This window comes from Equus quagga, chromosome 14, assembly GCF_021613505.1.
Source record: "Equus quagga isolate Etosha38 chromosome 14, UCLA_HA_Equagga_1.0, whole genome shotgun sequence".
Classification (NCBI taxonomy): Eukaryota; Metazoa; Chordata; class Mammalia; order Perissodactyla; family Equidae; genus Equus; species Equus quagga.
This window is the reverse complement of record NC_060280.1, coordinates 32,686,960-32,699,057: the sequence shown is the minus strand read 5'-3', so window position 1 is coordinate 32,699,057 and position 12,098 is coordinate 32,686,960. Positions and strand designations below refer to the sequence as shown.

General features: G+C 46.1%; 1 protein-coding gene across 6 annotated transcripts in view; it reads left to right on the top strand.

Moving 5' to 3' along the window:
* The window catches only part of TENM4 (teneurin transmembrane protein 4), a 727,387-nt gene that overhangs the window by 678,986 nt on the left and 36,303 nt on the right, over nucleotides 1–12,098 (top strand). For all 6 annotated transcript variants that reach the window (XM_046686180.1, XM_046686184.1, XM_046686179.1 and 3 more), the window contains 2 exons: nucleotides 3,638–3,792; nucleotides 9,572–10,449. In XM_046686180.1, coding sequence (XP_046542136.1) covers nucleotides 3,638–3,792; nucleotides 9,572–10,449 — 1,033 coding nt within the window. The remainder of the gene's footprint in view (nucleotides 1–3,637; nucleotides 3,793–9,571; nucleotides 10,450–12,098) is intronic.

The window sequence follows — 12,098 nt, the reverse complement described above, 5'->3', positions numbered from 1 at the left end:
TGTATTCATTTTCAATGGCTGTATAGTATTCCATCAAATGGATGTCCATCATTTATTTATCAATCCTCTACTTTAGGACATTTATGTTATCTTTCATGTTAGTGTTTTATAAAAACATTGCAGTGTATTATCTTTGCACACGTTCATGTGCTATAGGATGGGTTAACTGTGTTTCAATTTTCAGTCCTTCAAAAAGTTGGACCTCTTTATACCCACAATCACAATTTTTCATTCACTTATTCAGCAAGTACTTCCTGAGTGCACAGCGCACTGTGGTTGCATAGATAAGTTCATTGTAGCAGAATAAATAAGACTTGAACATGAATCACTCTGATATGCAAGGGAGGGAGAAGTGCTCCATGAGATGCGAGGAGAAAGAACTCTACACAAAAGTCCAGAGCCGGGAGGCCCCCCCTACGTAGGAGACTGGGAAGGCCTTTTGAAGGAGAAGCCGTCATTACCAGTAAACATCCATCAGTGGAGCATTTACTGTGTTACAGGCCCTACAGATCTATATTGTCTAAGCCACAGGGTCCTTGTCAATAAGATAGGGTAATAATGCCTTCTGTGTTTACCTCCTAGGATCATTCTGAAGGTCAAAATTAATATATTTCGTATGATGTTCTATAAAAATGTCATCAGTGCTTTTTTTATTGAATAGTGCCAGATTTCAGGGCCTGGTTCCAAATCAAAGCAGTAGACTCTGGTGAAATCAGGCAGTACTGTGTTCAAATTCAGATACTGCCGCCTGATAGCATTGTGGCTTTGGGCAAGTTACGTAACTTCTCTGAGCCTCATTTTCCTCATCTTGTGAAATCGATTTATAATGTATAGTTGTAGTACAAATTAAATATTATTATGAATGTAAATGCTTAAAAGAATGGTACCGGGCACACAAAAAACATCTCATAAATGGTGATTCCTATTATAATTGTTCTATTAGGTTGTGTTCCATCACATCACATCGTCTATCATATCTCATATGTCTCTAGCGCAAACCTGGAGTGGTCAGGTGGTAGTTCTGCAGAGTGAGTATTGAGACATCTGTGGTTAATCTATGTCCTAATTATGGCTTTCCTACTACTGAGAGAGTAGCCTGGAGAGGAAAGAACACTGGGCTTGCACTTAGGGACCCTGCCTTATGGTTCTGCTCTGCCACTCATTGGCTCTGGGAGCGCCTCCTCTGGGCCTCAGTTTTCCCATTGGTAAATGTGCAGGCTGGCTAAATGATCCCCTGAGACCAACGTTCTACCCTCATAGAATGAAAACAGTCTAATTTTTATTATCTCCAGGTCTTTCTCAGTGGCTCTACACGTGTGTTTTCTCCACCCTTCCCTCACACACACACACACACACACGTGCGTGCACACACACAGATGTGGTGGCAGTGAAATTGCCCCAAAGCCTGTAATTAAGCCAGATAGAAATGAAAAGGGTGCCACAATATGCAGACACTCTGCAGCAGGGAGCAGAAAAGATGTCCATCTAGTTAGCACAACAAAAGGAGAAAAAAATGAAGTAATTAATCAGGGGACAGATCATTTCTATTAGCCTGTGCAGCCAACTTTGTAAACAAGAAACCCGATTGTTCATGGAGCGCTCATCAGTCTTAGCAGATGCAAGAGAAAGAGCATGCCAGGCAGACAAGCGGACTCCTGTCTTGGTCCTTGAAGAATGTAATTCATTTACATTCTAGACAGGGACAGAGGAAAGGCTTTCCCGCCTTCAGGGTGCCTGGTCCTCTCAGTGAAAATACTCTCCAGCCCCAAACAGCCTGAGTGGGGGCAGAAGGAACTACTGCCCAGTGGGTTTTCATCACTCAGAGACCCTTGAGTGTCTTACAGCAGCCTGCTGACCAGTCATGGACACGTGGGCCCCGTGAACAAGGACCTGGAAACCCACAAAGTGTTGGTCACCTTCTCAGAATTATAAGTCATTAATAATTATTGAGGACTAATTATTGCAAGCCAGGTGCTATTATCCCCATTTTATCGATGAGGAAACTGAGACTTGGAAGTGAAGTGAGTAGCCCAAGGTTATACAACTGGAAAGCTTTATACTTCAAGGGTCTCCACCTCTGTGGGGCTTTTTCTGACCCCTTCTTTCAGTTCTGTCCCCAGAGAGAACTGAACAGAACAAAACTGACCAGAATCTCCTTTATTCACTATGAGCCTTCTCAGGCTTCTGTCGTTCCCTGGGAGCACTCCACGTGCTACTGACTCATTCGCGTGCCTCCCCGTCTCGACAGTGCTCCCGGGGGCACGGCCCGTCTGCCTCTCAGCCCCAGCACGCCTGAGCAGTTCCCGGTTTGGTAGGGGTCTGTCTGACTCTCGTGATTCTGGACCTGGGGTGGAAGTCAGTATCACCCATGAGCATTTTGATAACACACCTTGGTCCCAGTCTCAGCCACCCCTTGAATTAGTATTTGCAGGAGTGAGGCCAAGCAGGTATATGTTAAAAAAAATTCTTCAGGTTGTTCTGATATACATTACTGGTTAAGAGGTACTGATTTACTGGAGTGGTTCTCAAACTGTGATCTGTATTATTATCACCTAAGGTGCTTGTCAAAAGTACAGATGGATACGTAGGCTCCACTTGAGATTTTCTGAAGCAGCTACCTGGCGAGGGGTGGGGAGTCGGCGGGGAGTGCCTTTTAGCAAGCTCCCAAGTGATTCTCACACACATCCAAGAGTGAAGAGTAAAGATTTAGAACAATCCCTGTATTTAACAGCTGAGAAAACAAATGTAGATACATCTAGTGACTTGCCCAGGGTCACACAGCTGATCAGGAAGCAAATCAATGGGGTGGGACAGTCTAGCAAATAGAGTAAATGATGTTGAATAATAATTCTGACTCTTCTCTTCAATGTGCCTTTTTTTAGAAATTAAATTTACCAATATACACAAATCCAAAGGATTCTTTTTTTTTTTCCCTGAGGAAGATTTGCCCTGAGCTAACATCCGCTGCCAATCTTCCTCTTTTTGTATGTGAGCTGCCAGCACAACATGGCCGCTGACAGACGAGTGATGTAGGTCCATGGCCAGAAACTGAACCCTGGGCTGCCGAAGTGAAGCGTGCTGAACTTAACCACTCGGCCTCCAGGGCCGGCCCAAAGCATTCTTTCTTTAGGCTCTACCCTTCTATGATGACCAATGAAACTAAAATAGTAATAGAATAGAAAAACATGAAGGATGATTATCTTGGAAGAAAAGAAAAATTGTTCCCAAAAACGGGATTTGATTATTATAATTATAAGTCTTCAGAAGTGGGTTAAATAATTAATAGTTGTGACGTTGAAAAAGGCCCTCCTTAGCATTACCAGTGCTTCACAAACCCCGAGAAGTTATGAGTCCAGTTTTAGGGGATGGTTAAGGTGATAGATGAAATCTCCAGAGGCTTCAAGGCGGAAGGACCAGAGCCCTGGAGGATCTAAAAAGCTGGGTTCTCATCTCTGCTTTGAGTACGTCACTCAAGCCTCTGGCTTCTGTCCCCTCGTCTTTGGAAGGGGGATGAATGTTGTGTGGAGGATCTAATCAAATCATGGAGGGCTGCATTGTCAACTCACAGGGCTCCATGAGCACGTGGGTTGTCACCACCTCTAAGGCTGACTTCCTTGCTTTGGCTTCTCTGCCCCAGGCATCACGGTGGACAAGTCAGGGCTCATTTACTTCGTGGACGGCACCATGATCAGACGCATTGATCAGAACGGGGTCATCTCCACCCTGCTGGGCTCCAATGATCTCACCTCAGCTCGGCCCCTCAGCTGTGATTCCGTCATGGATATTTCTCAGGTAAGGAGAAAGCCTCGTCTGCTGGAGCCCTGGGTCTGCATGCACGTCCCCTCCCAAAGCTGCAGAGTCTTTTATAAGCACGCTCTTGGTGCTGGGCCTGTGAAGAGCACTAAGGACACACAGATGAGTAGGGCCCAGCTCCATGCTCTGGGAGGTCACCATCAGGGGTGACAAGTGGGTGACAGAGGGAGGCTCGGGGGACAGTGAAGAAATCTGCCCAAGGAAGCCTCAAAGGCAGCAGGGCTTCAGACAGCACGATTTAAATCCACAGCCACCTGAATTCCCTCCTTGGATGTACTTCCAGGTACTTGTACACTGTCTGTTCTCTTTCTAGACCGTAAGCTACCTGAGGACAGGAATTCCGTCCGTCTTTTCTTTTACTATAACCAGCGTGCCTAGTACACGCAGGTGCACAACCAATATTTGGTGATTGATTAATTGACTGATTGATTGAATCCTAGCTTTGCCACTCACTAGCTGAGTAACTTTAGACAAGTTTCTGAGGTCCTGTGAACCCCTGTAAAATGGAAATTGCTGACATCAGCCCAGCAGGACTGCTCAGAGAGTACGTGAAATAGTGCGTGCAAGGCTCCTAGCACTGCCTGGCACTTCAGAGGTGATCAATAAACAGAAGCTGTAGTCCCAGTTTCACAAAGGAGGTGACATCTGTGCCAGGTTTTGAAGGTCGAATAGGGGTTTACTGGGTAACAAGGCAGAAAGGGGACATTTCGCACAAAGGCAACAGCATGTGCAAAGGTACAAAGATGTTAACGGGCCTGGAACATTCAGGGAACATTGGAAAATTGAACACCTGAGCGCAGGGTTCTTGGAAGGAAGTAGCAGGAGTTAAACTGGTGTTTCAACTGGAGTTGAAGCATGCTCTGGGACCAGGTAAGGAAGGACCTTACCATACCATGCCACAAAGTTTGGATCTTAGCAGGTGGGCACCAGAAAGCCAGTGCAGACCTGAGAGAGACACAAGTGACTGGCTGTTCAGCGTGTCCTTAGTTTGTCCTGCAATGACTTGGCAAAGGATGTGTCCTTTGTCGCTAGATCCTCTCGCATGGCCTGGTCAGTGCTGAATCAGGGAACATCCATCTTGCCAACATTAGCAAAACCAAGGAAATAAGGAGACTTTAATTACATCAAGTTATGCATTGATGTCAGCAAGAGCCACACTTCGCTGTTTAAACCCCCTCACTTCTAGGGGAGTCTGCATACAGGACTTTTCTTGCTGACTGCAGACCTGCTCCCTGTGCTCAGCAGGCAGCAGAGGCTGGGAGGCCTCATTCATCATGCCTGCCTCTGTTACTGATGTATGTCATGCAGCCTCCTCCCCAGAGCCCCATGGCTGCTGCTAGGGGTCCCAGCACCCATGTCGCATCCCTTACTCACATCCGTGTTGGATGCTGGTGTGGTTTCCCTCTGCACCAACTAATGTGATTGCTACACTCCAGAATGGAATCTGTTCTCTGCCACTTGTCTTTCCAGTTTGGCAGGCTTCCCCTTGCTGGCTGGAGAGTTTCCCTCTCCAGGCTGTGAGCAAGCTCGAATTACCCGTTAGGAAGCTGCCACAGCCTGGGGATGTGCATACAAGTATGTTCAGTTCTCAAAATGGGCCCTCCACCAGCCAGCACAAGGTACTGAAGATTTTCAATCCACACACTGGGAAATTGTTTACCTTTAGATAGAGGTTCTTCCAAGCAGCCACATCAAAGGCTTGGAAGATAACTGGCATATTGTGGAGGGGGGAAAAAGCACACTCAGATTCAGAAATCCTGGACTGAAATCTCTATGTCCCTGTCCCCACCACCCTCGTCTGAATCTAAGTGTGGTATTCTTTCTACCAAACTCTCCGACACAGGCATATATTTTTATATACATATATGGGCAGGGGTACTGGGTTTCCCTCTCAGAGCTTCCTCTGTTACACACATCCAGCTACTTTACTGCCCCATTCAGAGCAGGAAAGTAAGCCAGAGAGCTAAGAAGACTGCTCAGAGGCAAGACTGCAAAGAAGAGAACCTAGGAACTTAGACCATCTCCTCTAGGAGGAGACGAAGACCCGGCCTGAGGAGAGGGAGGCAGAGAGTGGAGAAGGCACAGAAGATGCTGCAACTTGTTCAAAATGGGACTAGTTCTCAACTTAGCAGGCTTCGGCCACCACAGACACAGAATATAACTGTGTACTTAGGGCTCAGAATGATTTCCTGAGAACTTATTATGTGTCAGACATTGTTAGAAAAAGGGATACAGAGATGAGCACAACCACCTTTCTGATTTAGCTGTCACAATAATCCCACGAGGTAGGGATTACCTACCCCATTTTATAGATAAGGAAACCAAGGTTTGGTGAAACAAAATGCAGTTATAAATGCAAAGCCCTGTGCTAGGTTCCATCAGGGATGTGGAAATGAATTTCTTTATGAAATCATGTTCATAAACTGCCTGGCACAGTGCCTGGCCACTAGTAATGGGCTGTAAATATTAGTTTTCTTTATAATTTACAAAGACCTTCCTTGTTTGTTATCTTGTTTGGTCTTCACAACTCTCTATATGATATTTGTTACCACCTTTCCCATATGGGGAAGGAAGTTCAAAGTGTTTAAGTAACTTGAGCAGGATCACACCTGTAGTTGTTGTGGAGCTGAGCTAGGAAGTGAGGGGTCCTGACCCCACATCCCTGGCTCTCTCTTTGCCACTCACCAGTCATTCATTTGTTCATCTATTGGATGATCTATTTTTGAAAATAACTCTGCAACAAGGCAGTCAGCTCAGAGTGCTTTAATAAAGGCACAGGAGGTGAGGGGAGACAGGGAGAGGGAGCGCCATTCCACCTCAGGGCAGTAGAAAGTGGGAGCTGGAGGGAGCTCAGAAATTTTAAGTCTCATCCCTCCATTTGGGTGAGGAATTAAGCCTCAGCATGATGATCACTAATAGGGAAGTGAAGTCGGCGAAGCTTGGGTACTTGGTCTACTCCAGAGCCATCACGCAGGCACTGCGACACAGCGAGCGAGCACTGACTCCAAGAGCCCTGCTCTTCTTTCCCAGGTGCCTCTGTGCCTGAGGGTATAAAGGAGAGAGCAGGAAAGCACTTGCTCTTCCTTTCTTCCCCCATCTCCTCTCCCTCTCCCTCCCCTGACTCCCTCTTCCCCCTCCCACCCACCCATCAGGGAGCCATCTTTTCATCGTAATGACAGGCAGAAAGGTCTGGGCAAGCAGGTCCCCAAGGTGCCACAAGACCAGAGGGCATAAAATATTTAGCAGCCAGTGTTGACAAGAAATGGGTTTTAGGAAACTGAAAATTCCCCTGTCACTTGAGAGTAAACTGTGTTCTGGATGCAGCCAAAGGCTGCTGTGACCATGTGCTCCAGAGAACACTGAGAAGTGTGCAGGCAGCAGCCCTGGCCGGTGGCTCTGGTGTGCCTCAGGCTCCCTTGTTCTGTGAGGACAGAGAGACCCAGGCTGAGAGGGAGGGAACAAGAAGACTTTAGGAAGCAGGGCCTGAGGATCGTGCTCAGAAGAAATGAGAAAGGGCTCACGCCGTCCTGAGCATGGCCCTGAGCTGAAGGGGCAGATGGAGGCGGCCACATCTCAGTGTATATAATTTACTAGGGTTTCTTTTACATTAGTAAACTGCTACATGTGCCTTGTAGGAAATATAAAAAGTTGAAAATTACAAAGAAGTTAAAAGTTACCTCTAATCCCAATATGGTTAACATTTTGGTGTATATCCTTCAAGCTTTTAATCTCCCCTCTATCCATAATCTGTCTAATTTGCTGTTGTATTTTTTCCCCAGCTGAGATCACACTGTGCTTACAGTTCTGTAACCTGTTCTTTCCACTTAATGCAGAGCAAACATTTTCCCATGTCATTAGATAGCCATCTATAATATCACTTTTAATAGCTACACAGAGTATCCTTACTTATGGGTGAACTAACTGTAATATAATGTATTTAGCCAATTCTCTGTCATTGGGCATTTGGGTTGGCTCCAGTTTTTCACTGCTGTGATAAACACTCCTGTAGACAATGGTGTACAAGAGTAAATTCCTAGAAGAGAAATTTCTTATCTAAAGGTATACACTTGTTTAAATCAGCCCCAAATTGGACCAAATATCAAGGGTTTGTAGGAGATTCAGAGATCTGAGGAGGGAAGGCAGCACCTGTCAGCACATCCAGCCCAAGTACAATGTGGCTGGACCTCTTGGGGACACAAGTGGTAAAGGGCTTCCCTTAGTGCCAGCATCTCTCAGTGTGATATATGCAACAATCCAGCCTCCCCGTCCACTGAACAAAGCATTCCCCGCCTCAGACTGCTGGCTGCAGCCCCCTGCATGCCCACCTGACAGCTCACTGAGATCCCTGCTAGCTTCCCTGCCTGACTCAGAGCAGGCTGAGACAGGGGCCCAGGACCTCTGAACCCCTCGTTCCCATTGCCAGCATCATCAATCCCTTCCAGGAGGACCTGTTCTGGGAGGTACTAGAAACCATGATCTAGAGCAAGGTTTCACAGACTTCAGTGCGCACAAGAGCCACCCAGGCATTTTGTTTAAATGCTGATTCTCATTCAGTAGGTTTGGGCCGAGGCCTGCCATTCTGAATTTCTGACCAGTTCCCAGATGATGTCAACACTGCTGGTCCAGTGATCACACTTGAAGGAGAAAGGATCCAATTGTGATTCCCAGCCCCACATTAGAATTGCCCAAGAAGCTTTTGAAATCATCCTATTCCCCAAGCCCCACACCCAGGGATGTGATTTAATTGATTAGAGGTGGAACTTGAGCACCATTACTTTCTTTTTTTTTTTTTTTTTTTTGAGGGAGATTAGCTCTGAGCTAACATCTGCCGCCAATCCTCCTCTTTTTTTTGCTGAGGAAGATTGGCCCTGAGCCAACATCCATGCCTGTCTTCCTCTACTTTATATGTGGGACACCTGCCACAGCATGGCTTGATAAGCGGTGCGTGGGTCCACGCCCAGGATCTGAACCAGCGAACCCCGGGCCATCGAAGCTGAGAGTGCGAACTTAACCGCTACGCCTCTGGGCCGGCCCGCACCATTACTTTCTAAAAATCCCCACAGGTAATTTGAATGTGTGGCCAGATTTGAGAATCCCTGGTCTGGAACTGTGTCAGACAGGGTTCATGGTTACTTTGTCTTCACATCCCCAGAGCCTAGCCATGTGTTAATCCAGGAACTCAAAGAATTGAGAAGGCATCTTTCATCCACACAGCAACAATTCATGAAGAGTCTTTCCTAAGCCTCTGAACAACTCCTGCTTCAGCCTCCAGACTCCATCTGCCTTTCTCTCTCCCTCCATAACATGAGCTGCCATTAGTTGAGCACTTATAGTGGGTCAGGCACTCCGCACTGTTGTCATTCCTGTTTTACAGAATAAAATATGTGTGTGAATATTGAGGCTCAGAGAGGCGAAGTAACTTGCCCAAGGTCATAAATGGTGGGACTAGGGTCTGAACCCAGCCCTGACTGACTCCAAAGTCTATTCTCTTGCCTGCTTTTTTTATTTGCTTACTTTCTGCATCCCCTTTTTTGTGTTTTGTCAGTCTAGTATGGACCATCAGATGTCTCAGGCGGCTCTCACATGGTTTCAGTCTGCTCAGGGGGCTGATATCCGTTGTTGATGACAGGCTGCTGTGAGGATCAGGGAAGACTGCCTATGAAGGCACCTGGGACGCTGTGACAGGCTGATGTGGGTGTGGGACGATTAGTGGTGGGCACCTTGACAGGCATTTGAGTGTTGATGTCTCCATTGTCAGGTTCGCCTGGAGTGGCCCACAGACTTAGCTGTCAACCCAATGGACAACTCTCTCTATGTCCTCGACAACAATGTGGTCCTGCAAATCTCTGAAAACCACCAGGTGCGCATTGTTGCTGGGAGGCCCATGCACTGCCAGGTGCCAGGCATTGACCACTTCCTGCTGAGCAAGGTGGCCATCCATGCAACGCTGGAGTCAGCCACTGCCTTGGCTGTCTCTCACAATGGGGTCCTGTATATCGCTGAGACCGATGAGAAGAAGATCAACCGCATCAGGCAGGTCACCACTAGTGGAGAGATCTCACTAGTTGCTGGGGCGCCCAGTGTTTGTGACTGTAAAAATGATGCCAACTGTGATTGTTTCTCTGGGGATGATGGTTATGCCAAGGATGCAAAGCTGAATACCCCATCTTCTTTGGCTGTGTGTGCTGATGGGGAGCTCTATGTGGCTGACCTTGGGAATATCCGAATTCGGTTTATCAGGAAGAACAAGCCTTTCCTCAATACCCAGAACATGTACGAGCTGTCATCACCAATCGACCAGGAGCTCTACCTGTTTGATACCAGTGGCAAGCATCTGTACACCCAAAGCCTCCCCACGGGAGATTACCTGTACAACTTTACCTACACTGGGGATGGCGACATCACACTCATCACAGACAACAATGGCAACATGGTGAATGTCCGCCGAGACTCTACTGGGATGCCCCTCTGGCTGGTGGTCCCAGATGGACAGGTGTACTGGGTGACAATGGGCACCAACAGTGCACTCAAGAGTGTGACCACACAAGGGCACGAGTTGGCCATGATGACATACCATGGCAACTCTGGCCTTCTGGCCACCAAAAGCAATGAAAATGGATGGACAACATTTTACGAGTAAGTATCAAGACAAGGCCATTTGATGGTTTTGTTTCATGAGATGCATTGTAAGATTAGAGATGAATTGATGAAGTGTTCATTTTTCGATGTATTTAATTCATTTGGGATGTGAACCATTACCTATAATATGTTCTGCATGTTCATATTCTGGATGACTGCTTTAGGGAGGAATGTGGTATAGTAGAAAAGGCATGAGCTTTGGAGTCACGGGAGTTGGGCTTGAATCTCAGCTCTACCATGGAGTTAATCTCGCCAGGCCTCAGTTTCCACATCTGTAAAATGGAAACAGTGGATACCTGCCCAACATACCACAGGGAGGTGATGTAGATGAAAAGTACTTGATAAAGTACTAATATCTTCATAGGACCGCTGTGCAGAAATATGGCAATGGGAGAAGGAACAGTTCCGTGTCCATATAATCAAAGCTCACATCTTCAAGTTTCAAAAATTTTCTTTCACTTTAACCATTTTGGTTGGAACTTAGGAAGTGCGTTACATGCCTGCCTTCTCGAATGCATTACTACAGACATAATGAGACCTTTCTTTTTATGAGTCAGGGTCATCATAAGGAACAACAACAGTTGCAGATTATTCTGTAATATGAAGATAGCTTCCAGGAAGTGGAGAAATGAGGCTACAGAACCCTTCAGCCCTGCTGGGAGTGATTCTAAACTGCTCTTCTCTTAGCTCCCATGTCTAATAGTGTGGTCTTACTGCTTCCTCCCTCAGCGCGGCACTATCACGTCACTATTTGTTTCAGTCATGGTGCCCACCTCAAGTAGCTTACTTCCCTTCTCTTTATCCAGGGTAGGGCTTCTTAAGTGTTACGGTCAGAGAACCAGAAATTCAGCTTATTGCAATCCTAGCCAAAAATAAATACATATATATACATCTGAGGTGTTCCTCTATGAGATGTTTTAATGAATGGACTTTATAACATCTCTTTTTCTACTTAGATTGTTTTAAGCTTCTTTTTGAGGTCTTCCCATGTCCCAAACAACTGAGACTGCCAAATGTGTGCCCATTAGAAAAGAGTATATGGGAGATGGGGAAGGAACTAGCCTTGTTGACCATCATTTGTGGGCTAGAACTGCATTATTGCATTTCGTCCTCACAACAGCTGTGGAAGATGGGTGATAATATCTATCTTACAGAAATAGAAACTAAGGCTGAGAGAGGCTCATCTGTCCACTGTTGTATTGTGAAAACAAGGCAGAACAGGGATCACAACCCAGGTCTGTCTGATGCCAAAGCTCATGATCTTTCAGCTCTGCCCTGCTGCCCCCTGCTGAATTTGTTAATCCCAAATGAACTTGAATCCTTGAACCATAAAGTTTTTCTCAAGGTTGATGAAGCATCAGTTTCTCACAGTCCTAGAATCCAAAGGAAAAGGATCTGTAATAGATTTTTAAATACAATTTGCACCCAAAAAAAGTCACATCAGTTTGTACAAAGTTCACTGGCTAAACTCCTTTCTCTAAACAAGGGCCTTGTTAATTACAAAGAAAAAGCAAAGATCCAGGAAAACAGCAATTATCTTGATTAACTCATTGGAATGGAAATAAGCTAAATAATTCAATTTTCCCCCCATTGCCCATGGAAATCTCTTATACATTGTTTAGCCAAAACAGGGGTTTCTTTGTCAG